Source organism: Molossus molossus, unplaced genomic scaffold (genome assembly GCF_014108415.1).
Source record: "Molossus molossus isolate mMolMol1 unplaced genomic scaffold, mMolMol1.p scaffold_m16_p_15, whole genome shotgun sequence".
NCBI classification, from domain to species: domain Eukaryota; kingdom Metazoa; phylum Chordata; class Mammalia; order Chiroptera; family Molossidae; genus Molossus; species Molossus molossus.
In genome coordinates this window covers 46,216,238-46,244,029 of record NW_023425350.1, presented here as the reverse complement: position 1 = coordinate 46,244,029, position 27,792 = coordinate 46,216,238, and the positions used below count along the sequence as shown (strand labels likewise).

The 27,792-nt window shown below is 38.2% G+C and overlaps 1 protein-coding gene across 6 annotated transcripts in view; it reads left to right on the top strand.

Moving 5' to 3' along the window:
* The window catches only part of PELI1 (pellino E3 ubiquitin protein ligase 1), a 71,056-nt gene extending 53,296 nt beyond the window's left edge, over positions 1–17,760 (top strand). For 3 of the 6 annotated variants that reach the window (XM_036262935.1, XM_036262936.1, XM_036262940.1), the window contains 4 exons: positions 765–866; positions 4,749–4,946; positions 5,040–5,228; positions 6,129–8,443. In XM_036262935.1, the coding sequence (XP_036118828.1) occupies positions 765–866; positions 4,749–4,946; positions 5,040–5,228; positions 6,129–6,695 (1,056 nt within the window). In that variant the 3' untranslated portion in view covers positions 6,696–8,443. Of the gene's footprint in view, positions 1–764; positions 867–4,748; positions 4,947–5,039; positions 5,229–6,128; positions 8,444–16,022; positions 16,132–17,729 lie in introns of those variants that run through there. The other 3 variants (XM_036262938.1, XM_036262937.1, XM_036262941.1) reach the window with 3 other exon arrangements.
* The last annotated feature ends 10,032 nt before the right edge of the window (positions 17,761–27,792 follow it).

The following is a 27,792-nucleotide window of genomic DNA, read 5'->3' as shown; positions in this document are numbered from 1 at the left end:
AAAAACTTTAAATGCCAAAGCTCTAATTAAGAAACTTTTTTTTTCATTTAGCCTGTATAATCATTCTTTTTGTGTCTTTGTAACTATTTTCCTTTTACGCAACTTGTTTCCACTTCCTTTGTTTGGGTTTTCCCCCCTCTGATATTGTCTTCAACTCGTATACACAGAAAATGTCTGAAAACAAAACTGAAAAGTTCTTTTTAGCAATGGTTTTACTTTGGGATAAGTTAGAAGTATAGTCGTAAGCATTAAATTCATTTCCTTTGGTAATGTTTAATCGTTCTATGAATCTTTCTATATCTAGCCCGACATATGGCAAATATTCGTCACCTGTAGTCACAGAATGGTTAGGAAAACCAATTAACTCTGCTTATTGGTTAACAACATAAGTCTATGAGTTACTTTAAGATTAAATTCTTATCTTGGAATATTTTTTATTTTCTTCTTAGAGCAGTACAGAGTACTGTTTTCAGATTCTACATGGGATTTGGTTTTGATTACTTTATAATTTAAAATACAAGGGAGATGCAAATTTTATTATTTTTATACAATAAAATTATGTTTTTACTCTATAACTACTTAAAGTATTCTTCTACACCCTACTCAACCTGAGAAACTACTGTCACAGCTGTTATAGTTATTAATCACTAACCTAAATTTCAGGGGGGGGAAATATGTCATATATGTGATAGATTACCTTTGTAAAAGAAATCTGATTTGACTGACCTGCCAAGAGTTTTTGCTATTAATCTTTTCTTTCTTAGGCAATTAGCAACAAGGACCAGCATAGCATATCATACACCTTATCTCGGGCCCAGACAGTGGTGGTCGAATATACGCATGACAGCAACACTGATATGTTTCAGGTATTATAACGTGTGAATTCTTTTTATGTAAAACAAAAAAAAGTTCAAACCTATTGTCAGTGACTTTTGCTCTGTTCAAGTTAAGGATTATCATATTTTCATTAAAATATATATTATTTTCTAAACCCCATATGTAGAAGTTAGTGTAGCATAGTTAAAAGATGGTTTCAAAAATCATAATTTCTGGTAAGCATAATTTAGGCACTATATGCCTCAGTTTCTTCCTGTAAAGTACAGCTAATAAAACTTCCATCGTATGACTGTTATGAAGCTTAAATGGTTTAGTGCGTGTCAAGTACAGACGTATGCCAGGTAGTTGGTAAACACTTAGCTTTTAATAACATAAATATAATTGTAGTTCTATTAGCTATTATTATCCCCCAAAAAGGAACCAAGAAACATTCTGCATACATTTATGACCCTTTTTTTTTTCTTTTTTTGGCTACTTTCCCACCTTCCTGTATAAGCAACAAAAAGTACAGGCAGTTCTAATTGCTTCTAACATGTATGTGAAGTCAGACTTGTTTCTCTGCACATATTTGATCAATAAAAGTTTGAGTTTTTTTGATGGTATAAAGGAATGATTTTATAAACTGATAGATGATAAAACAGCAAACTTAAAGATATAAACAAAATTTATGATATCTTCTCCTTTAATATGGGTTTTTGTAAGGGCCTAGGGTTTTCTGAAGGAAAAAAAAAGTAAGTTACCTAATAATGTCACTTTTACAATTACTGTCCCAATGATTTTTTAACTTTTATAAGATTAAATGAATGTGAAAAAGCCTGGAGATGACTTTAATTATAACCAATAACAAAACATTTCTTTGAAGTCACTCTTCCCCCAGCCCTTTAAATGAACTGATTTCTTTTAGAATAGTGTCTCTAATATTAGAATATGAATATTGCTTTTACCAAAAATTAAAAATAACAACTTAATGAAGATGAATGTTTGGATCTTAATGAGAACGTAACACAAGCTTTAGGATGATTTTCCACATTTCATTTTACTGACGACCAGTTAAAATGAAGGGGCTTAATAAGCTTTTTAAAAATCAAAATGCTACCTAGATATTTAATCACAGACTAGAATTTTAGTATCAGAAATTACCTTGTATTTGTTTATCGCTTATCTTTTGTCAGTAAAGTTACTGAAACCTTGTGAGTCAAGATGACCAAGTTAGTTAGGGACAAAGTTGTGATTAAACCAGGCATCCTGAATTATGGAACAATGTCTTCACCATCTTATGAAGGCCATTAAATAAATTGTAACATTTTTGGTTTTGTCTTTTTCATAAAGGAATAGGGAGTTTTCCTCAATAATAGTAAACCAATTATATCCTTTCTATAAGCATTATACCTATGGAAGATACAAACATTTACACATCAAAGATCTGAAATGTATCAGAAACTACTCCAGTAAATTAGCCAGTCTTTGAGGGATTGGTTTTGTAAGCATTCAAGAATTGCTTAGTTTCTAAACTGAACAAGAACATTTATTGTTCATGACATAGACATTCAAACTCCAACTCTGTGCATTGCTTGACACTGAAGTAAATAAACGAGGTGTTGTTACAAATTGATTTCATGTGTAGGTGCTACGCTGGCAGTCTTCTAATTGGGTTGAAGAAGGGTGAAAAAAGACTTTATGGCAGTGCCTTTTTATATGGACCCTTTTTTTTTTTTATCAAGTTGAGTATGATTTTGCCAGACCAATCAGTAGAAAAGCATTCTGACAAAAGACATGACAAAGAACTATGCATTGTGGTAGAAGATTGATGGGTAAGCTGCTTGTAGCTAGAATATCCCCTTGTGTGAACAGAAATAACAGGAAATTAGGCTGGATTGGTAGATGGGAGGCAGGTTGTGAAGTCAGTTTTTAATTATTGTCAGAAATACAAAACTGCTTAGTTTGGATAAGTTGTAAGGAACCACTGAAGTTTTTAATGGGGGTGGGAGAGAATGACACATAAGATCTATATTTTTTAAGCTAATAGTAGCAATTAGAAAGAGGAGTTACTAAAGTTTATCTTAGCACAATTCTATTTTGCCATCTGAGCAAAATCATGTAGGTTTCTCTTTATAGATACTTAAAATTTATTCCTTCTTACCTGTCATTATCAGTATTGCTTTGATGTCTCAAATCTTCTCCAAGACCCAGATCAAATATCAGCTTTTCTGAAGCTATCTTTCTTCCCAAATAAATGCTGCTTCTGAGTATCAATTCTCAATCCTATCCTCAGTCTACATCTTTTGCCTCTAAAAGAGCCTTTTTATTTTTGGAACTCTTTCAAAGGTCTGAGACCATTTTCTCTGGATATCATATCTTTAAAATAAGGAAAAGGGACATTCAATCATTTTGTCATCAAGCAATTTCTTCTTAAAACTCTCCAAACTAAATAAAGACTTTATACTTGATGATAGGACAAAAATGCTAGAGAGTTTTTTTATCCAAAAGTATGCTGATATGAGGAATTCCTGAGGCTCAACTATGCAAAGAATGACTTTTAAAAGTCACCATCTTTGTATAGAGTCAGTATTTTATTTCAGTACCCACATTCTTCTATTTTATGATATTACTTTATAACAAATACATCAATGAATTGATCATTTTTGTTTGTTTGTTTGTTTGTTTGTTTTTATCCTCACCCGAGGATATTTTTCCATTTTTTGTACAGATAGAGTGGAAGGGAGAGAGAGAGAGAAACATTGACGTGAAGGGACACATCGAGTGGCTGCCACCCGCACGACCAACCAGGGCCGGGGACAAACTGCAACCGAAGTACGTGCCCTTAGCGGGAACCGAACCCGGGTCTCTCCGGACCGCAGGCCGACGCTCTAACCGCTGAGCCAAACTGGCCAGGGCTGATCATTTTTAAGTGTTTACTTCACAACCTCATGACACTTGTCAGTTCTATCATCCATCCCTGATTTCCCTTTTTCCTTTTCAACTTTGATCTTTCAAAATGAAATTAATTTATTTACTAGCTAATATCTGAAGTTGTTTTTGATTCTTTTGACACTTCACCCACCAGAACTTTTCATCTGAGAAACTTGTCTCTGAAATACGGCCAAGAACCAGGAGGAAAAAATTAAAAGGACATACATTTAGGCATATAAAATAAATGTCAGATAGGCCAAGCACTGAAATTCCTTTCTCTGCTCCCTGAAGAATCTCTTAGGCTCTTACCAATAACCTTTTGAAATACTCTTCTTTGAAGTTTGGTTATTTGATTTCTCAACCCATAGCAAAATAAGAGTAGCTGGATAGAAGAGGGATATGCTGCTAGAGACAAGTATGCCCAACAGCAAGAAATGATAACTGACAGAAAAGTAAAAAAAAAAAAGATCTATGAAGTATACATAAGACCTCAAAACAAGACTATATAAGCCCTTAACATAAGGATCGGTGTTCTTGTATGCCTTTATAGCACCTGGAGACATCACTGTACTTCAGCTGAATGTAAATGATATTCATAGTATAATACCCTGGAGTCATTGTAAAAGATCTACTTATATGTTAACTATATTCTGTTAAAGAAGGTAGAGTAATATATGGTAGACATATTTTCATCCAAAGGGGTTAAAATTAAAATCTGCAGCCATCTAGAAATCTCAGCCATCCTAAACTCTTTATTCCCTGAGGGTTTCATGTATTCTGGGTCCTAACTTTTTACTTAATTCTCCGCTCTAAGTGATTATTATATCAGAGCAAGTCTGACAGATTAGTTTACAAGGGTATAGATACCCTCTAAGTTAAGTATGATAAATTTGAGCTTTAGAGATTTCAGAGGCGTAATGATTTCACCTTATTGTGCCTTTCTTGAATGGATTTTCCACTGTTCCTTTGAATAGGTTTATAGACATTTCTTTTTCCCTTAGATTGGTCGGTCGACTGAAAGTCCCATTGATTTTGTAGTAACTGACACAGTTCCTGGAAGTCAAAGTAATTCTGACACACAGTCAGTGCAAAGCACTATATCAAGATTTGCCTGTAGAATCATATGTGAACGGAATCCCCCATTTACAGCACGGATTTATGCTGCAGGATTTGACTCATCTAAAAACATCTTTCTTGGGGTAAAAAGCTTTTTTCCTAAATGATGCATTATTTTATAATTTCTATTTCCAAATTACAAGTAAATGGAAGCTCACTCTTCTTACTCCTACTAGGAGAAGGCTGCCAAATGGAAGACATCAGATGGGCAGATGGATGGCTTAACCACTAATGGCGTTCTTGTTATGCATCCACGCAATGGGTTCACAGAAGATTCCAAGCCTGGAATATGGAGAGAAATATCAGTGTGTGGGAATGTATTCAGCCTGCGTGAAACCAGATCAGCTCAGCAGAGAGGAAAAATGGTAAGTACTGAGCGGTAGCTTCTTATTTAGTTAGCTACAGTAAACACATAGGGTTTGGACTGAATGCATTACGTATTCCCAAAAACTCTTAAATCCCCTTTGACACATGAACAAGGTCTGATTATCAAACACTGACAACTAAATAATATACTATAGGATAATATTTTAATGTTTCAATTAGAACACTGTAAAAATTTATTTTTTCATAGTATTTTAATATATTTTAAAACTAAGCTTTCATGAATTAAACAGCAGTCTATTTTCTACTTATATGTGTTATCTTTGACCATATTTATTGAATATATTAGACCTACTGATTAGCCTCGGAAAAATAAACTTATGTGGACACGTGTGTTCAGAAGACAACTGCTTTTTAGTTCTTGCTTCCTCGTGGTCGTCATACTTTTCATGCAGCTTGTCCCTTCTGTTTTAACCATAAACTATCTTGACTATAAGGCTAAAAATAAATGTGTTACTGCTCAATGTTTTATTCTTGATTTTCAGACTTATATTTTTTATGAGTGCCATTCAAGTTTCTTTTCTCTCTTTTTTTTTTTTTTTTTTTTTTTTACATTTTCATTGATTTTTTTAGAGAGAGAGGAAGGGAGAGAGAGATAGAAACATCAGTGTGAGAGAGAAACATTGATCGGCTGCCTCCTGCATGCCCCCTGATGGGAATCGGGCCTGCGACCCGCCCTGACCAGGAATCAAACCGAGACCTGTCAATCCATGGGACAATGCTCAATCCACTGAGCCACACCGGCCGGGCTGAAGTTTCTTAAATATTTAGTAACAATTGCAGGAAATGTCAGTTCTTAAATAATGAGCGTATAAGGCCAACACTCATGTAAATACCTAAAACACAGTGGTAAATGTGTTTTTTGATTCTTGTTTCTGTAGGTGGAAATTGAAACCAATCAGTTACAAGATGGCTCATTAATTGACCTCTGTGGTGCAACATTGCTGTGGCGTACTGCAGAAGGCCTTTCCCACACTCCAACAGTGAAGCATTTAGAAGCTTTAAGACAGGAAATCAATGCAGCGCGACCTCAGTGCCCTGTAGGGTTCAACACACTAGCATTTCCTAGTATGAAGCGGAAAGATGTTGTTGATGAGAAACAACCATGGGTATATCTAAACTGCGGCCATGTGCATGGCTATCATAACTGGGGAAACAAAGAAGAACGTGATGGAAAAGATCGTGAATGTCCTATGTGTAGGTCTGTTGGTCCCTATGTCCCTCTGTGGCTTGGATGTGAAGCTGGATTTTATGTGGACGCCGGCCCTCCAACCCATGCGTTTAGCCCATGTGGACATGTGTGTTCAGAAAAGACAACTGCCTATTGGTCCCAGATCCCGCTTCCTCATGGTACTCACACTTTTCATGCAGCCTGTCCCTTTTGTGCACATCAGTTGGCTGGTGAACAAGGCTACATCAGACTTATTTTCCAAGGACCTCTAGACTAACAGACTGTTGTCCTCCAGGACTGCATTATAAATTTATAAGCTAAGTGAGTTGGGTTTTTCAACCTGTTGTCCACATCATGGTTTCTCTGATCTGGTCATTTGCATTAAGATGAAGAATTTTTTAAAACATTTGTAATAAATACTAGCAATTTTTGAGTAAAACCTGGGGAAACTCAAGCAAAGCAATTTCTGAAAGTACCAGACTTCTGAATTCTGAGTTTTTTAAATCGACTTTGAGGAGAAAAAGACAGTCTAATTTGATGCCTTCATTTTAGTGTTTTTGAATCACCCATCCTCAGAGTTGAAAAATTGTTTTGTATAACTGAGGGTACTGTTGGTTCAAACTATGTTAGTTTACAGTTTGTTGCAAACATTGTAAAATACAGCAACATGTATATTAACTTTTTTTCTATTTATCTTTATTATAGAAAATTTCTTAGAATGTTCTTGATAGAGTAGTGTGGTAACGATGGTGTCACACTCTTGGTGTGAATGGTAGGTTAGCGAGCATAGCTCAAGGATTTGCAAAGTTAGGAAGAAGGACAAAAGAGCCTCTTTCCCCAACCCCATCTAAATATGGATTTTGGTAAATTAGAATACTTTGTAAAACCAATTCATACTAATTACCATTGTGTTAAGAGGTGTTTATTTTTAACCACATTAAAGATAATCAGGAAAGTTTTTTTTTCCTTAATGTTTCTCTCAAGTGTAGTACTATAACAAAAACTTAATGCTAAAAACATTTTATATGCTCCTTTGAATATGCAATTTAATCTAGATTATCTATTTTTCTCCTGTGATAACTGATCTGTTTTTAGTATCAGCAACATTTGGCAAGTTTAGTTTTTAGATATAAACCGTGGTTCATCTGTTCACTGTTTCTAGAAAAAAAAGTATTCTCTAGAGAAAAAGCATAAATTAACAGTAAAGGAGAGTGACTTGATTTGCTTTGGAAAAAGCAATGCTTAAGTAATTAATTAGATATGAAAAGGGTTGAATGACAATAGTGGGCCTATTTTTTTTAACCTAACAGACCAGCCTTGATTTCTGGCTTGACTCCTAAGGAAAGTTGCCAGTGTGACTCAAAGAAATGTTTGGTTGGCAGAGGAGCACCATTGACAGAGTGGAGGAACATGCTTGCATGGTCTGTTTATTCTCAAACTCCAATAAATTCTTTTGCTCTCAGAAGCAAGAAAAAGTTTCTTCTCCCACTTTTCCTCCGCTCCCCCCACCCACCACCTTTCTCAATGCACCACAAGGAAAGTTTAGACAGTTGCACTACATTAAACCCTCTGTGGCACTTGTAGAAATCAATATACTTTTAGATTAGACAGAATCATTATTTTATTTTAATCTTTTGATTTGTTTTTCTTTAATTTGAAAGTTGTATAATAAATTGACTCTAGCAAAATTTTGTATGTGGTAGCATAGCTTTAATTTGCCTTATGACAATGCTGTTCTGAATTTTCTTTCAGTTTAAAAAAACAAAAACAAAACCCTGTTACTTAGAAGCCATGAACTATTTTATTTTACTTCAACTTGTCAAAATTTCCTTGTTTTTAAAAATGATCATTTGGGTTCACTCAGGAAATGCATGTCAGGAAATTTGTATTATAAGTTTACTAGTTGTGATGTATCAGTAACTGCTGTTACCCCCTTTTCAAAGAAATATAACTGATTTTGAAGTTTTCTAGATTGTCACATGCTTTGTGACTAATGCAAGGAAATCAAGTCCTGTGTTGTATTTGTTCTAGTCATTTCTATTCAGTCTATATATTGTAGCTAATTTTTATTTGCAATTAATTTATTCAAACTAAGTAAATACTTTTCAAAGTAGATACTTGAATTTGTCTCTGTGCATTCGTTTTTGCATAACTTGGAATGGGAAATCAGAAGTGAACTTGTGGACAAAACTTTCGCACTACTTAAAGTAGATGAGTTTGCATTTATGGTACAATTTTTAATTTCTGGTTCTCTTGGGAAAGCATCTCTAACTTATTAATAGTTGAATAATTGAGGTCCTTCTCTAAGTTAAATCCTGCTAGAGAGTTGGCTCCTTACAAGTTGCATACTAGACTGTTTAAATAGTGTCTCAGTAACCAGAAAAAGTTCATGTTCTTTACAAAGTGCCCAAATTTCCTCCTACCAACTGGGGAAAATCTGGTTTATTTTATATCAGATTCATGTTTTGAAAACTCAGGTCTAACTTAAGTCAGCGTTGGGTATTTTTTTTGTTCAAGCATTTTGAATATTTGTTCTGTCATTTTGCCAATGCTAAATGGAACACTTTTACTTACACAGTTGATTTAGGGGAATGGTCAGTGGAATGATTCTGGCCAAGGGAAAAAAGTTGTAGTCAGGTCTTCTAAATACACTCTCAAGAAAGAGATTCTTTATGGCTTAATTCTTTTATAAATATCTAATATCTAAATGTCTTAATATCTAAATGTTTCTTAATTTGTATAGGGGATTAAATTTTTCTTCATCTAAAATGTTACAGTCATGAAGAAGGACACGTAAACACCCAGAAGGAGGAGTCTTTTACCAGGTTATCTTCTTGAAGCTGAAATTGCTTATTTTCATCATATGAAAATCTAATACATGTGAAAACAGATAGGAAAAAATAACGTAAATATGTAATTACATCTAAAATGAGTATTCCCACTCTACTCTTCCCTCAGGGTACTTCAAGAACCATGTGTGATGCATGGCCTTCTGAAATAGACTAAGTAAGGGTACCATGGAAATTCATCCATTATTTCTTCAAATTTATAAGATAAATAAAATTCTAATACTTTGGCTCCTTATCTCAGTGGATCATCTTGTGCTATCCTACTTCAGAGACCACTGACTGAAAGATCTGTGGTCCATTCTTTTGTGTGTGTGGTCTAAGTATTAACCCTGTAGCAAATTGGATCACCAAAATACTATGCAACTGAACTGTATTATTCTAGCTCCCACTCCCACTTTCAGGATTACTCTTATATAAGTATACTTTAAGGCCTTGCCCTCGAATTTTATCCACACGTTCTTACAACAGATATTTGAATATCACTATGCACCAAGCCCTATTCTAAACATTGAGAGATGTAGCAGGGAGAAAAAAATTCCCTCTTTTCATGGGGTTTATATTCTAGTGGGGAAAATAGAAACGAATAAGAAAAATAAAAGATAAAAACGAATAAGAAAAATAAAAGATAAAGCACGATAGCAGTTTTGAAGGGACAAATGAAGCAGGAAAGGGAGGTGTGTGTGTGTAGTGTTTGCAATATTAAATAGGTCAAGGGAAAGCCCCACTGGAAAGGTGATACTTGAGTAAAGATCTGAAGGAGCGGAAGGGTATGGCTACTTAGGAATAAAGCATTTAGCCAGAGGGAACAATAATTTAAGGGTCCTAAAGTAGAAGCATGCTTGGAATATTTCTATAATAGCAAAGAGACCAGTGTGGCTCTGATACGAAGAGTAGTAGGTAGAGCGACAGAGGGTAAGCGGGACATGGGGATGAAACTAGATCTTGGAGGACCTTCCGTGACTTTTGGCTTTTATTTTGAATTATATGGGGGCCTTAGGATTTTGAACAGGGAAGAGAGATGATCTGGCATATTTTTTTAAGATTTAAATAGACTGAAGTGGGAGCAGGAACACCAGCTTGGAGACCAGTGCAGTGATCCTGGTGGAGAGAGAGGGCAGTGGCATGAATCAAAGAAGTGGAGTGGAGCATTTCTGTTTTCCTCACTTTAGTGAAGGCCTGTAACTTCCTTTAGCCAACATGATCTGATACAGTTTTTCTCCCTTTTCACTCATGTATACCTTTTTCCCTAGCTCTTGCATTTATTTTTATAAAGTCCTCAGTTTTATTGAATCTTAACATTTTGCTGCTTCAGATCCTTTCCGGCAGTGGCAGAGCACGTTGTGTTTGTTGTTGTTGTTGTTTTTTAATCAATATTCAAATATTTACAGAAAATAAAGAATTCCTAAGCCTATTATATATGTCCAGATTTTAATATCCAGTCTCCCATAAGGTCCTGTATTTGATAATGCTTTGAGCAGAAAACGGAGTAGATAAGATAAAGAATTTTCCTAGTAATCATAAAAGTATCATGTCCAAACATTCTGTTAGATGATATGATAGGAATGCTGGTTTGTTTAAGTTGACCTTCAATTGTAACCCCAGCTACATATGTTAAAATTAAATCACAGCATAAAATAATTCCCCATGGCTAACGTTTTGTTTGCCAGGTATCAAGCACTGTTCTGAAAGCACCATTATAACTACAGAGTGGGCCAACAGTAGGTTTACAGTTGTGAGTATGTGAAAGAGTTTGTTCTTGTGTTATTATTTATTAGGTATTATTTCCCATATGAACAACTGTAAACCTATTTTTGCCCCACCCTGTGTATTACTGATATTATTTAAAACTCAAGATTGGAACTTCGTCTCCATTTTACAATAGAAACTAGACACAGCAGTGTCTAGTATGTAGCCCAAGGTTCACATGGTTTGTAACTAGAGGAGTCAGAGTTTGAACCTTTGCGGTCTTGCTCCTTATCTGTGTAGGCAGCTACCACATTTGCTGCTTTCCCTAACCTCCCTTCCCCCCTTTTTAGTGAAATTTGACATCTATTTCTTGATCACAACTTTTCAAAAATGATTTAAGGTGGCTTACAAAAATTATAACAATTTTATCAACGGCAAAAATCTTAAAAGGAAGGAAAATAGTTTGGTATAACAAAGTAAGATAGAAACAGAAGTGGCATGAGTACACAAATGGATTTAGTGAAGGCCTGTAAACTTGCTAAAGGTGGGTCACAAATCAGTTTAGCGTAAAGGTATTTAGTAGGTTACCCAATAAGGGAACACGATCAGTTACAAGATCTGTGCAACTGCCTGAAAAGTAGCAACGGAGCCCTGGCTGGTTTGGCTCAGCAGTTAGAGCATCTGCCTGCGGACCAGAGAGTCTCGGGTTCGGTTTCTGCTAAGCGTACGTACCTTGGTTGCGGTTTGTCCCCAGCCCCAGTTGGGGTCATGAGGGTGGCAACCACTCGATGTGTCTCTCTCTCTCTTCCTCCCTCCCTCACTCCCTCCTGCTCTGACTGAAGATAAATGGAAAAAAAAAAAAAAAAGTAGCAATGGATACACTGCTGCAGAAACTTAATAATTAATTCTAGTCCTGCAACCAGAGAAAGTCACACCCAGGTAGTGCCATTCCTTTATATAAGTGGATTTGTACCGTATTTGTCATTTGTGACTGGCTTATTTTGCTTAGCAAATGTCCTCAAGGTTCATCCATGTTGTCACATGTTGCAGAATTTCCTTTAAGGTTAAATAGTATTTCAGTGTATGTTTATCCATCCATCTCTTAGACACTGACGTTGTTTCCACATCTTCGATGTTGTGAATAGTGCTGCAATGAAGATGGGAGTTCTTATATCTCTTCAATATTCTGATTTTTTTTTTTTAAAATAACCAGAAATGGGATTGCTCAGTCATATGGCAGTTCTATTTTTAATTTTTTGAGGAACTGCCATACTGTTTTCCCTAGTGGCTGCCCCATTTCACATTCCCACCGACAGTGTGCAAGGGTTCCAATTTCTCTACATCCTCACTAATACTTGGTTGTCTTTTGTATTTTTTTTTTTTTATCCTCACCCGAGGACATTTTTCCATTTTTTGTACAGACAGAATGGGAGGGAGAGAGAGGAAGAGAGAGAGTGAGAAACATCGATGTGAAAGGGACACATCGAGTGGCTGCCACCCGCACGACCAACCAGGGCCGGGGACAAACTGCAACCAAGGTACATGCCCTTAGCGGGAACCGAACCCAGGTCTCTCCGGACCGCAGGTGGGCGCTCTAACCGCTGAGCCAAACCGGCCAGGGCACTTGGTTGTCTTTTGTGTTTGATAATAGTAAACCTTACAGGTATGAAGTGATATCTCATTGTGGTTTCCATTTGCATTTCCTTGATGATTAGTGACTGAGTATTTTTTTTATCTATATTTAGAGAAATGACTATTCAGGTCCTTAGCCCATTTTTTTAACAGGTTATTAGGGTTTTTTTTTGTTTTGTTTTTTAACTGTTGAGTTATAGGAGTTTCTTACATATTTTGCAGGTTGGCAAATAGTTTTCCCATTACATAGGTTGCCTTTTCAGTGTTTGTTTCCTTTGCTGTACAGAAGTTTTTTAACATGATGTAGTCCCACTTGTTTATTTTTGTTGTTGTTGCCTGTGCATCCGGTGTCATATTTGCTGCTTCCCCACTTTAATGATGGGACGCATTGAAGGAGTTGTTTCCCAAGTTGATAAAGGACTAGCATGGTGCCTGGCACATGGTAGATTCTCAAAAACGATTTCTTTCTCTTTTTTTTTTCAAGTTTTTTGGTTGTTGTTTTTTTAATCCTCACCCAAGGACATTTTTGCATTCATCTTCAGATAGAATCGGAGGGAGAGAGGGAGAAAGAGAGAGAGAGAGAAACATCGATTTGAGAGAGACGCATCAACTGGTTACCACCCACACAACCCCAACCAGGGATGGGGACAAACTGCAACTGAGGTACATGCCCTTAGCGGGAACCAAACCCTGGACTTTGGTCTGCGGGCCGACGCTCTAACTGCTGAGCCAAACCCGCCAGGGCCAAATAGGATTCCTTAGATAACTGTAGAAAACTGTTAGAACTCTGAATCATTAAGAGACCAAAACAGTCTGAGTAGTAGCATTAACCAAAATAGTCAAAAGAATGGAGGTTACCAAAGTTATTTACTTGATCAGAAAATGTATTTTCATTGGCTGAGAAGACAAAAATGGAAGAGGTGGAGATGCTGCAGTGACAATAACTAGACAGTTGACAGGGCAACCAGAGAAAACCCATAGGTGGTGCCAGAAAAGAACAAAAGGATTATCCTGAAGAAAAGAGAAGAAATGTCATTTATAGTAAAAAAATGTATGTCATCTATACAGTCAAGTTTTTGAGCCTGTTATTGGTTAGGAAAGGTACAGAAGGCAGCCACGATTGAAAGGGAAAACCACGGTCTACCCACCTTAGAATTTCCTCAAGTTGTACCATATTATTACTGTATAACTATTAATAAAAATATAGAATATAAAATAGGATCTTGGCAACTAAGTTATGGATGAGAAACCAAGGCCTGGTTAGATCAAGTGGCTACTAATTGATAAATCTGGTAGTAGAACTTAGGTCCCGGGGACCTAATACTTTTGATTATCGTGAACCTGAGTCACCAAGATTCACTTAAATTCCCATGTTTTGTTTGTTGAAATGGAGGTAAAAGTACATTGCACTAGAATAGTTTTTATTTTTAAATTAAAAGTGTCAGCGGAGACAAAACATCAGCTCTTGTTGTCATATAAACAATGGCTCCTAAATGTAGGGAATGGTCTGCTTCAGAATATTTTTCTCTAAAAGGTTGCCTGGTTTGGAAATGAAAGGCAAGAGTGGGAAGAGAGAATCAAGAGCTGTCCAGCAGTTTCACTTAGAGCTCTTGGGTACTCTACATGACTCATTCAGCCAAAATGAGTGCTCACTCGCCCTGGCCGGTTTGGCTCAGCGGTTAGAGCGTCGGCCTGCGGTCTGGAGAGACCCGGGTTCGGTTCCCGCTAAGGGCATGTACCTCGGTTGCAGTTTGTCCCCGGCCCTGGTTGGTCGTGCGGGTGGCAGCCACTCGATGTGTCCCTTCACGTCGATGTTTCTCACTCTCTCTCCCTTCCTCTCTCTCCCTCCCATTCTATCTGTACCAAAAATGGAAAAAATATCCTCGGGTGAGGATAAAAAAAAAAAAAAATAAACAAAATGAGTGCTCACTCAATGACAAGGCTCTTATTTTACTTTCCTCTTAATTGTGAAGTTAGCACAGTTGTTTTGCATACGACACCTCTGCAGGAATGCAACATATTCAAATATTCTACTTTCGACTGGTTTCCTTGTCAAATAATCTTCAGAAAATGGGTTATTCGAAATATGGTGATTGTAATGTCTATTTAAAATGTTAAAATTATTGTCAAGCAACTCAAAATCTTTATTAATCCACAATATAATTGAATAATAGTAACTTGAATGCCAAGTGCCCATAAAGTTGTCTAATTATGAGAGGCAGATCCCTAGGTGAAAAAACAGGAGTTGAATTGGGCTAGGTGTACAGGAGCAAGGAAAGGAATTTCCTACAGAATTGATCCAAGAGTTCCCAAAGCAGGGGTGGGCCAGGTGGCAGCTGAGGGATAATGGGAGGAATTCCTCACTGAGGGTCTTGATAACTTCCTAGGAGCCTTAAAGTAATTACTTCTAATGTTGAGGTTGCACAGGGAGAGAGGTGGGAGTTCAGGGTTAGATAACTTATTGTGGCCCCAAAGCAATTATCCAGATGTCCAGATGTGGCAATTATAGGAAGGAATCATATCAAGAAACAAGGCAGTTTCTTGGAGATATCTCTCTCACACACCAAACAGTTGCTCCTAATTTTGAAATAAGCATAGCTTTTCAAGATGATTTTTCGAAAGGAACAGTGTTCACTTGAGTGTGTAAATTCTAACAAGTTTGTGTAATTTATTAGTCACACTGCATGAATGCAAATTGTTAATTATATTTTTTATTGATTTTATTCAAAGAACCATGGCAAGAATCCCAGAATCGGGTGTACTATGCAAAGTTGGTATCTAGTTGCAGAGGTAACATAAACTGTGAAGTGATACTTGTGATGTGATGAAATGAAAGTCAGAAACGTTACTCCTGGGATGTGGCCTTTTGCAGAGAAGCAGCAAAAGAATGTTTACTGCTTTTGTATATGCTATAAGATTTTGAAAGTTTGAGAGTTAACAATCAAGAGTTTGTCTGAAGGTGCTTTTATGATTTCATTATTGCCACTGACTTCAAATATGGCCATATTTATTTACCAAAGTGTTTTAATTCCTTTTTAAATACAAAAGGACCATTGAAAATGTCTGGGTAGAATTTCACAAACAGAAGGAATTCTTCAGACAAGGCTCAAATCCAAGCCTTAATCCAGTCTGGCCTCAGATACCAGTCCTTAGATGTTCCTTTATCAAAGTAGGTAACAATGGGCACTTATTCACTGTAAATAAACTAGAGACTAAGTGAGTGAGGGAAGTTGGCAAATAGAAAGATAAGCAATCCCCCTTCAGAAAGGATCCAGTTATACTGAAGCCAGCATTTCCTGTAATTGTGTAACATACTTTTACGTTTAACTCCTTGGCTTTATCTTTAGTCATGAATCTCATTACATGCTATCCTATAGGAACAAGATAATCCAACTCTTTGGCATCAATGAATTAATACTTGTCGTACCTTGTTTTAGTTTCTTAGGACTTTGGTGCTGGTCCTATGTAAAAGCAGATGGTCTCAGACCACTAAGTTTACGGCCTCTTCAGTTGGGGAGCTCAGTAGCCTCTTTGAAATACAACAAGGTCAGTGAATCTTAAATTAATTGTAAGATATCTTCAGTCTAAGAAACTTTTTAATCACTCAATGGCTAATGGAAAAGATATTTCAAATTATTCATAGCTGAAACACTTCTGAAAAGACATAGTTTGTGAGACAGGAGTTCAGAGCAGTGACCCAACATGTCGAATTCCCTAACAACAAATTCAAAGGAACTGTCCCTATTAGCCTGTATTGGAATTTAATTATATGTTCACACGTGGCACTAGTTTGAACATATTTTTGATCTGCAAAAATGTCTGATTATAATGGGAATTCAAACAGAAAGTTCATCTTGACCTTTTCATGCATTTCTTCATTATGATGAATTAAGCCTGCTTACCAGTGAAATATATTACCAAGTGGGAGAAACATGAATGAAAGATTTGATGTAACATACTGTAGTTTAAATTTTTACTCTGAGACTATTCCATTAATTTGACTTTTGTCATTACCGTTGCTTATTATGGCTGACACTTTGAGCTATCAATTAACCTGGATTCCCAAATACCCTTGGTCTTATTTGTAAGTACACCTGTAACTGCAGGACCCAGCATTTGATAGAGAAGATTTACACACAAACAAGAAGCTCACATCTCATTAAGTAAGAACATTTTCAGAAAAACTGTTTTGTGAGTTTGTTCCTTTAAAGTTTCTTGTCATATAGAAAGGTGGTAGAAGTCTTTATTTGGAGAACTAGGTATAATTAAACAGAATGGAATCTTATGTGGTGACAACATCATCTTTCTGGCTGATAAGAACAACACTGACTTTTAAGGTCCTCTTTCATTTGCTTCTGTTTTCATGAATCATTTCCTGCAAACACAGCATTTCTGAAATGCCAGCATTTGCTTTTTTGTTTTCTGGTGTTTAACTTATATGGGTACTATGTTTTTGTGGAATTCCGGGAGACCTGTTCTCTAAGTGAAATTGGAGATAGTAAGTTTGTTCATCTAAATTTTCATTCCCTTACTGGACCAATTATTTTCTCATGGAGAAAAACTATTCCGTGACCAGCAAACATGTACCAGGGGCTAATATATGCTGGAATGAATGGATATAAGAGTCTAGTGCAATAGTGCAATCCACCATGATCAATATGAATAGAAAAACAGCTCAGAGCAAAATTACTTTTGAGGTCTTAAATCAGTAATGTGGTTTGGACCTGTATGGCTGAGACTGAAACTACTTACCTGATTTTATTCAGCTTCCTAAAGGCCAAGGGGGTCTTTGGCAATAAAATAAGGACTCCTCCTTGAAGGGGGAGATCTGTGCGAGAGAATAAAATACTTGCAGGAGACAAAGGTTTGATCCTTTATAAAACCTGAGAAGATAGTAAAAAATAAGAGGATGTCTTGCATATAGTCAGCCTTTAGTTAAATATTCATTGAATATTTGAGAAGAACTGGACTCTTCATCCTTCATGAAGGACAAAAAGCTATTTTTAATTTTCTAGCAACCTTGAGATCACAAGATAGGAGAGGACTCCTAGTGGAGTGGGAAAGTAATCAGTGTCTTTGCTAACACTTGTGATACACCTTTTTCTCTTTCATTGTCCTGTGGGAATCCTGGGGAAACCTCAAAGAAGAAAGCCTGTTGACGACTTAAATTGGAAAGTGAGAGCTGATTTTAATTTGATTTTCTTCTCTACATGAGCATCACAGTTTATAGTGCTCTGTTAAACTTAGTGATTTTTTTTTTTAATTAAAGAGATCTGGAGAGCATGATTCTTCATTCACCATGAGAGTGATTGTTCCACTGAATATTTCTTTTTTTTATTTTATCCTCACCCAAAGACATTTTTTCATTTTATGTTCAAATAGAGTGGGAAGGAGAGAGAAAAACCGATGTGAAAGGGACACATCGAGTGGTTGCCAGGATAGGGGCAGGGCCGGGGACAAACTGCAACCGAGGTACCCTTTGCGGGAACCGAACCCGGGTCTTTCTGCACTGGAGGTCGACGCTCCAACTGCTGAACCAAACCGGCCAGGGCCACTGAATATTTCTTAATTGCCTGACTAGTCAGATGTATTTATCCACTTGGAAAGGGAAGTATATATTGGATACTCGATACCTACTTTGCATTCATTTATTTAATAAAAATACATTGAGCATCTACTAAGTGAGAGGCATTGGAGATATAAAGATGAATAAAATGGTCATGGTGCCTACCCTTACAAAGCTGAAAATCTAGTAAAGTGGGTAAAGAAGCAATTCCAGTATGATGTGGAAGTGCTATGACAGAAATAAAGATCCTTTGAGAGCACATAGGATGGGCACTGAGCCAAACTTCAGAGTATCTCTAGATGGAAGTAATGTCAATCATGGACCTGGCAGAAGAGGAAGGTAGCCAGGATAGGGGCAGGGCAAAGAAGGGACAGTGGGAAGAGGAGTCCCAGCAGAGCGAACAGCTTATTTTGTGGAGAGGTTCTGCACAATAGAGAGTAGCGCATGTTTGAGGAACTGAAATTGAACATAGCTGCTTAGAGAGTATAAGGAGGAGAGTGGCAAGAGAAGAGGCCACAGTCACAGGCAGGAGACACATCAGACAGGGTCTTTGTAAGAAAATCCAAGATATTGAGCTTTTATCCTAGGAGCCATAGGGAATCAAGGAATGAGATCAGATCTGTCCTTCTGAAAGATCACTCTGCCTGTACTGTGGAGAATGGGTGAACAAGACTGGAGGCAGAGAATAAATGTATTTTGAGATCACTGTAAGATATCCATGATGCCGTAATGTTGGCAGTTGAATGTGTGAGTCTGAAGCCCCAAAATGAGATCCACTTTGCAGTTACCGGATTTGGGGATCATCAGCCTAAGGTACTACAAGTGAGTGTGATCTCCTAGGAAACTGACCTAGACAGATAGGAACATTCACATTTAAGGGGTGGAAGAAAAGAAACCCATAACAAAGACTGAGAAAGTGATACCAGAGAGAAAAAAAGAAATCAATGCCATGGAAACCAAGGGAAGAGAATGCATTAAGGAGGGGTGGTCTACAGTGTCACGTTACTGAGGAGCAATGTAAGTTGAGGACTGAGAAATATCTATTGGGTTTAGCTACAAGGAAGGTGTTCATGACCTTGACAACAGCGTTTTCAAGAAGTGGTAGGAGCAGAAGCCATGCTTTAGAGGTTTAAGAAGGTCCTAAGGGATCAAGAAATAGAGACCTGGAAAAGTCAAGTAGTTTGGCTATGGAGGAGAGAGGGTGGAGAGGAAGAAGGAAATGAGAGAAGGGAGAGAAGAAAAGAGGGAAGGGCAGGGCAGGGGAGGGAAAGGAAGGGTAAAGGAGGGGAGGGGAGGGAGGGGGAAGGGAAAGGGAAAGGGAAGGGAAACTGGACAGGGATGCAAAGTTGAAGGAAAGTTTTTCGGTGTGTTTCTTTTGCAGATTGGAGCTATGTAATGATGTTTGAAAGCTGAAAGGAAGGAGTCATAGAATAGGGCAGGAAGATAATGGATAGAGGGTAGTTCCTGCGTAGGATGAAGGAGATTGGATCCAAAGCACAGGGGAAGAATTAGCCCTAGATAGGCTTCTTTTATTATAATTGGAGGAAAGGAAAAAAACAATGGGTGTGGATATGAGTAATGCTGGAGGTGGGCAACTCAGACGGGAAGTTCTTATCCAATGATTTCCTATATCTTTGGTCTGAAATAAGCAGAGGTCAACTGCTGAGAGGGAAATGGGAGAAGGAAGAGTGAAAAATTTGAGGAGTGTGAAGGTTTGAAGTGGCTACTGGAGAGAATTGGAGACACTGCTGGACAGCATTGAGGTCCCAGGTAAGGTTGGAGAAAGTACTAGATAGATATTGGCAGTGATCTGATTAGTCGTGTGACTTGAGCATCAGCATTTAGAACCCCCATATTGGTGTGGGGAGGCAGATTGATCTAATATTGTTCTATAGTTACGTTTGGTTGCAAGTGACAGAAAAGTCCAAATAACAGATATATAAAAACAAAATTGATTGCTCTCTGACATAAAAATCAGGTAGACTAGTAAGGCTAGAATAGAGTACTAAAATGTCAGGAAACAAGATTCTTTCTAGCTCCTTGCTTTGCCATCCTCAGGATTTGGCTTTCATATCATGGTCCAATATGGGTTTTTTCGGTTCCATTCATTTTATTTGCATTCTGGTCAGCAGAAAGAAGGAAGGACCAGGAGAAGGGCATGTGCCACTTTTACTTAAATCCATTGACCATAGCTTAGTCCCATGGCACATCTAGCTTCAGGGGAGGCTGACAAATATAGTCTATTATGATGGCCGTAGTAAAGTAATGGTCACAATAGAGTTTCATTTTAAATTAAAATTTTGAGCTCACACCTCAAGAGATACTAAGTCACTGCCATGGTAGGTTTTATCTGAGTAGGTACAACAGAACGGGGCTAGGAAGTAAATTATATAGTAAAACTTCAATATAACGAACTAATTTAGGCGAGAGGGTGTCCGTTAAAGCTGAAAGTCTGTCATATAACAAAGTAGGTTTTCCAAATACGTGTTTAAAAATTGACAAAATAGCCCTGGTCGGTTTGGCCCAGCGGTTAGAGCATTGGCCTGCGGTCAAGAGAGACCCAGGTTCGGTTCCCACTAAGGGCATGTACCTTGGTTGCAGTTTGTCCCCAGCCCTGGTTGCGTTGTGTGGGTGGCAGCCACTCAATGTGTCTCTCTCATGTCGATGTTTCTCTCTCTCTCTCTCCCTCCCACTCTATCTCAACAAAAAATGTACAAATGTCCTCGGGTGAGGATAAAAAAAAAAAAATTGACAAAATAGTTTACCTGTTTTTATTTATGTAGACACATTTGTGTGATTAAAATGATGTATGAAAAGTTTAATTTCAAGTAAAGGTTTCTATATGTATTACAGTAATTTCAAATTCATACTAAACGGGTCTAGTACATGTGTGCATTCACCAGTCACCTTGAGTAAACAAATGCACACAGCTGGGGCGTGGCTTAGCACATGTCAGAAATTGGCTAGCACATGTTAAAACTGCTGCAGAAAGTCTAATAACAGAACCAATTACCTCACACACTGCAGTGTGATCACGTGCTAATCATTTGCCAAATATAGTTTATGAGTGGTGACTCTTGGATTTCAATATGTAGGCTGTAGTTGTAGATATGTAATATTTATGTCAGCAAAATTACTACAGTGGTTTTTCTAACATATGACCTATTTGCTAAAATTTGTGAATTAATAACAAAAATAACTTGTTAATTTAATTATAAGGAAATCTTGGTTAAAAGCATTTTAAAATTAACATGGTGTTAACTTTCACATGACATATGGACCAGAAATTTTGTCCATTAAATCCAAAGTCCGTTAAATCAAAGTCCATAAAATTGAAGGTTTACTGTATTGTTAAAAGGTGTTTAAGTAAAGACAGAAGAAAGCCAATAAAGATTAGGAAGGTCTATTCATTTTTGTGCAGGTACCCATTCACCCCACTGTGGCTTATGTACTTCAGGGAAAAGTGAACCCCCAGCTTCAGGAAAAGAGGGGGCAGTTGCCTGTTGGTCTAAGCTGGTATTTCTTGGCAGGGGCACTATTAGCATTTGGGGAAGCCAGTTCATCGTTGTACAAGACTGTGCGTTGTAAGACTTTCTAAGCTCCTAGTTCCTACCCACTAAAGACGAATGGCACCCTTGGTCACAACATTTCCAAATATTCCAAGGAGGCATTACTGCTTACAGCTGAGAACCACTGGTCTAAATTAATCATGGTAATTCCATCTCCCTTTCCCTGTTACTGGATTAAGGGTGGACAATTTAGAGCTGAGTGAATTAGCACATGGCAATCTCCTAGTCATCAAGGACACAGAGTCCTTGGTAACTCTGAACTGCAAGCAACCTCAAGGACCTTGCCACTGCTGAATTTTCAGTTATTTGAGTCAATAAATTCCCTTAATATTTAAACCAGCAAGATTTGAGTTGTCTGTTACTTGCAAATGAAAACATATTATTAAAAAGAGGGAAGCAGAGGAAGGTTGAGTCAAGGGATTGAAAATATAGGGAAGGATGTAAATGAGAGTAAGGGATATGATAGATGAATGGAGGGACTCATGTCTTGGGTAGAAACCAAGGAAAGCAGGAAGAAGAGGTATGTGAGTTTGGCCAGATACAAGATTTTATAAAAATTCATCTCTGTTCTCTTGGACTGGGGGTTGGGGGTAATCAGAACAGTTCTAGCATTGTGCTAGGATAACCCAGTGAGATTTGTATTAGCTCCAATGTGTGGAAGAAAAACTTGAGACTCACCCAAGGACTCAGAGATAGCAGCTGGGAGAGATAAGTGCTAGTGAGTTTGCCTGCAGTGCCCAAGTTCTTTCCACTACTTCCCCATTGCTACTCGGTGCCAAAGGGGTAAAAATAACCAGAGTGGGGACAAATACCCCTCATCGATCCTTTCCACACCTCGCTCTAGGATGAAGACAAGACCAACTGGATCAGTAGGATTGTTTTCCCCTGTAGAAGGGACAGCCTACCTACAAGAGGTGTGGTACTATGTATGGGGTACAAACCAAAGGGGGGCCATGGGCTAGCTGGCGAGGCAAGATAGCTTACAAAACCAGTACAAATGAAAGGAACAACCATGGGGTGCACGGAGGAGAAGAAATGGCTCAACAACTCTTATGAGAGAAAATGTATTTAATGTTAACTGTCAAGTGTTAAATATCAGATTCTGTGCATCTACTTTTTTCATTTTAGAAATTTATTTTTTGAATAGTTAATGCTAACACATGGTACAAATGCAAAAGATAAAAGGTGTACAGTGAAGAATATGTCTTTCTCTCTCCTTTGTCCCCCAATTACTCTCCCTGGAGGCAACCAGTGTTGACAGAATCAATCCCTGCCCTCCCCTTTCCTCCCTCCCCCTTCTTTATTATTGGCTGAGGTACATCAAGCAGAGTTCTCTTCATTCAGCAATGATACTGACCTTTCTAATGTAGGTCTGAAATATACACACTAAAAAAATCAGATATACAAATAAATATATATATGAATTTTATTGTCTATAATGACTGCTTATTAAAAAGTACCCATTTCTGCCCTGGCCAGTTTGGCTCAGCGGTTAGAGCATCGGCCTGCGGTCCGGAGAGACCCGGGTTCGGTTCCCGCTAAGGGCATGTACCTCGGTTGCAGTTTGTCCCCGGCCCTGGTCGGTCGTGTGGGTGGCAGCCACTTGATGTGTTCCTTTCATATCGATGTTTCTCTCTCTCTCTGTTCCTCTCTCTCCCTCCCACTCTACCTGAACAAAAAATAGAAAAATGTCCTCAGGTGAGGATAAAAAAAAAAAAAAAAGTACCCATTTCTGCTCTGGCCAGTTGGCTCAGCCATTAGAGTGTTGCCTGCAAACCAGAGAGTCCAGGGTTTGGTTCCCGCTAAGGGCATATACCTTGGCTGCAGTTTGTCCCCGGCCCTGGTTGGGGTTGTATGGGTGGCAACCACTCGATGTGTCTCTCTCACATTGATGTTTCTCTCTCTCTCTCTTTCTCTCTCTCTCTCTCTCTCTCTCTCTCTCTCTCTCTCCCTCTCTCCCTCCCTCTCTGCCTCCCTCCCTTTCTCCCTCCTGCTCTATCTGAAGATAAATGCAAAAAAAAAAAGTACCCATTTCTGAAAACACTTGATCTTGCTGATAAAATTTTCTTAATTGCTTTAGGTTTAAACAGTCTCCCTTAGAAAATCATTCAGTCTTTCAGGATTTCTCCTTTATCCCAGAACTCTCCTTTCCCCCTTCCCTTTCCCAAAATGTGGCCCATGTGGAAGGGGAGCAACAGGGGAGTTACAGGGAAAGTCAGTCAACCTCCAGGCCTTCCCAGCCTCCCTTGATGAAGAAATTGTTCAATTATTCTCTCTGGCCTTTGGGCCTACATTGATTCCAGCTACTGACAGCCACCGTCCTTGCCACCATGCTCAGTGGTCAAGGCCACATGCCTTGTACTTTCTTGACCTCTTCCAGCCCATTCATCCTGTCAGCCTTCATCATTCTTCCACTGGATCCCCTACACAGCGACTGGAAGCACTGTATCAATCACCCCACTTCCTGCCTGCTGCTTCCTTTACAGTCATGAGAAAATGGCTCTGACATCATGTCCTTTGTTCTTTCTGGCACTATCTAAGATCTGTTCAGGGGCAGTCCTCCAAGCTCTGTCTCATTGGTGTATACAAATACATCTTTTTCTTTCAACAAAGTCTGCCTTTTGCTAATCAAAAGCACTTGACTTCAAACTCTTCTCTTGCTATGAATTTTTAAAAATTCTATTTTGAAATTCAAAGCTAAATGATGACTAACTTGTTTTTGGCTGGGTTTTTATTTTCTCCCCATGACTCAATGCATGCCATTGACTCAATGGGTGGGGAGCCAGTGACAAGAGTTTACTGAGAAGGCAAATTGTTGGTTGAATATCTTACAACTATTGTCTCCATTACATCAACATAAGGTTTCCAGGACAGGCTGAAGGAAAGCCAATGTCAGTGTGGTAAATGTTACTGAGTTTTTATGTTGTGATACAGGTACACCCACATCATATGAAAAATTCATGGTCCTCAAAGTGAACATGCTGAAAACTGAACTATTGATTCCACCACTATCCACACAATTATTCAGGTGCAAACTTGAGTCATTGGATTCCTCTCTTTTCCTCACACCCCACATTTAATCCATCTGCTCCTAGGGCCACCAAAGGGAAGGGGGAGACAGTTTCTAATTTTCACAAAAGCACTGTATGGGCCAGCAGTGGCCTCATCGCTAAACCTCTAGGCCAAGCACCGGTGTCTGTCACTGGACTTCTGCCATGGTCTCCTTTCTGGTCTCCCCATTTCTATGTTTGACCTCCTACAATCCATTCTCCACAAAGTAGCCAAACTGGTCTTTTTAAAATATAAAAGAGATTGTATACTTCCCGCTTCCCTTCTTTTTAAACCCTTCAGTAGCTTCCCATTATTCTTTGACCTGGCTCTGCCTCCCTCTTCAGCCTCATCGCATCTTCCTCCCAAGCCTCCCCTCTTACTCTGTTTCAGCCACACTGCCCATATTTTTGCCTTTACACACACCAGGCTCATTTCTACCCCTGGTTTCCTTGCTAGCAGAGCTCTTCCCTAGATGGTTACACTGTTGCCTCCCTCTCAGCCTTCAGGTCTCAACTCAGATGTCACCAAGGAGCCACCATACACCCCGGGTACCATATACCATATTACCGTACTTTATCTTCCTCATATCGCTTTGTTCCTAGAATTCTATTATGTATTTGTTTACATATTTATTACCTATCTCTCCCTCACTTGGAATGCCATCTCCTTGGACAGGGACTTGGGTTCCCTTCTTCAGTACTGTATTTTTTGCATTAAACAGTGCCTGGCACATAGTAAACATTCAGTAAATATTTGTGGTTTGACGTCGACTAATTTCAATCAGAGAGGGAAAGGAAGAAGACTATTTTTTTTTAACTCCACAAGTTCTAGTGGGTACCTTTTTATTACTTTGCCATTTAGAAGAAACCATCTAATTCTACCAGCTTCTTTGTAAGAGAATCATAAGATTAATACGGCTTTCTAGTAAGAAAGTTGGCTGCAGGATGGAACTATCATCTATATTTATGCCACAGAAAAGCAGCTTTTTCAAATAATCAAGTCAGATCAAAGTATAAATTGTTAGTTGTATTTGCCAGGTACAGAATTTGAATGATTGCGTGTGTGTTGGTGTGTGCTTTACCTGCTCCAGATCATCTGCTATTTTAGGGTCCCTGATTGCTAAAATTGTTTACTTGATTTCTTCCATTTTAAGTGTGGCTGAAGAGGCAGAGCTGATTCTAGGTAAAATGTAGAAAGATGCAATGTTAATGATTTTTCAGGCACACTATGAATCAATTACCAACAATCTTTAGGTATTTCATGTACTTTCAAAACTGAAAATGAAGCTCTCCTTGATATATGCTTTAAAAAAATTGAATAACTAATACACTGAAAGTCTGAACAGCTGTACAAACACTGAAGCATGAACTTTTAAACTCTGTTCTAGGTGACATGTTTGAGAACAAAGATGCAGGAAAACTGGGCCTCATTTTGGTCAGAATAGATGAGGTCAAACATTCTTCTCCTTCCTGAAATTTCTACCATTAGCACTTCATTTTTTTTTCATCCTGGAGTTCTCTTTTAAAATGCATGCATTCCTGGAAATATATTTGACTAATTCATTAAGATTGAAACTAATTAGATCCATGTTCCTTCCACTGGGAGAGATTATCAGTAAGAGAGCCCTGAAAGAGAATCAGAAAGATGCATCCGGGGAGACTAGAAACACTAACTATAGTTTTTCTGTACCTAGAATGGACCCAGTATAGTACAGCAGTTGTTGAATGACTTTAGACAATAATAGTGTGGGGCAAATGATTAAAGAGTAAGTTTTGGGATGTCAGTTACTTAATTTGAGAAAATGGAGTTGTTGTTTTTTTTAACTTCAAGTGTTGCTATGCAATATGAATTTTAATGGATTTTTTCCAGTTGGGGTCCCAACAGGAAACAGATGGCATACTTAAATTAGGATAATTTGATGAGAGTTTTTTCAAAGAGATTATTTTCAAAGGGATTGGTGGGGTGTAATGGAAACCAAAGGGATAGTCTAGAACTATGGGTTAGAAGCAGCACATGGATGACTCCCTTAGGCCCTGAGAGAGTGATTATCAGAACTGGGCAAGGGAGGGTTTTGGGATCATTGAGAGGAGCAATGACTGATACAGCCAACCAGAGGCAACCTCACTGGAAAAAAGCCAAGGGTATGAATACCTTGACCTCTTCTCCCTTCCTCTGATCTTCTGCAAGGGCTCCCCATTGGCCTCACCCAACTGGAAGTAAAAGGGGAAAGCAATGCATCCATAAAAGTTCAGCCTCCCTGGCAAAGAGGAATGCAGGAAAGGGTGAAGAGTGGAAGATGGAGCAGAGGGAAGATGTCCAGCATAATGACACTCCCATTCGCTTGACAAGAAGTCCTAAGGAAGAGCCATCCACCATGCCTTCTCCTTCCCACTGCCAGCTCTCAGAATAAAGCCGTTTGGGACTGGAAGAGTAAAGGATGTGTCCTAAAATCAGATTTGGGGTTTTGATTAATATCTTGTACTAATCTAATTTCTGCATCAAGACTGTGTTTACAAATGAAATTGATAATCTTTGATGCCAGAGTGTCTGGAAAATTTAAGGGCCTGTCAGAATTTTCATCCCAAAACAAAGAGAAAGATGAACTTGCCCCACCACCACCACATGTATACCCTACATATATATGTGTGTGTGTGTGTGTGTATGAATAAATGAATAAGGTTGCATTTTTATTAGATCAGAGAACTGTGCTTATTCAGCATACCACTTACATAATCTTTACCAACTTTCTCACTTTGCAAGTAACAAAACTGAATTCCAGAGAGCTTAATTCACGTGCTCCATTTCAGCAAGCCATTTCACACCCAAACCCAAATGAGCAGTATGAATGGAGACATCTATAGGATATGCAGCTATAGGCTTACATAGTAGTTAGCACTGGGGCAGATTTCAAACAGGGTGACAGACATTGATTAGCAGCCATTCTCCTTAGGTGACATTGTAAATGGTGAGTGGGAAGTCTCACTGGCCAGCTTTGTGCCTCTGCTCTGAGGTTTAGACCTG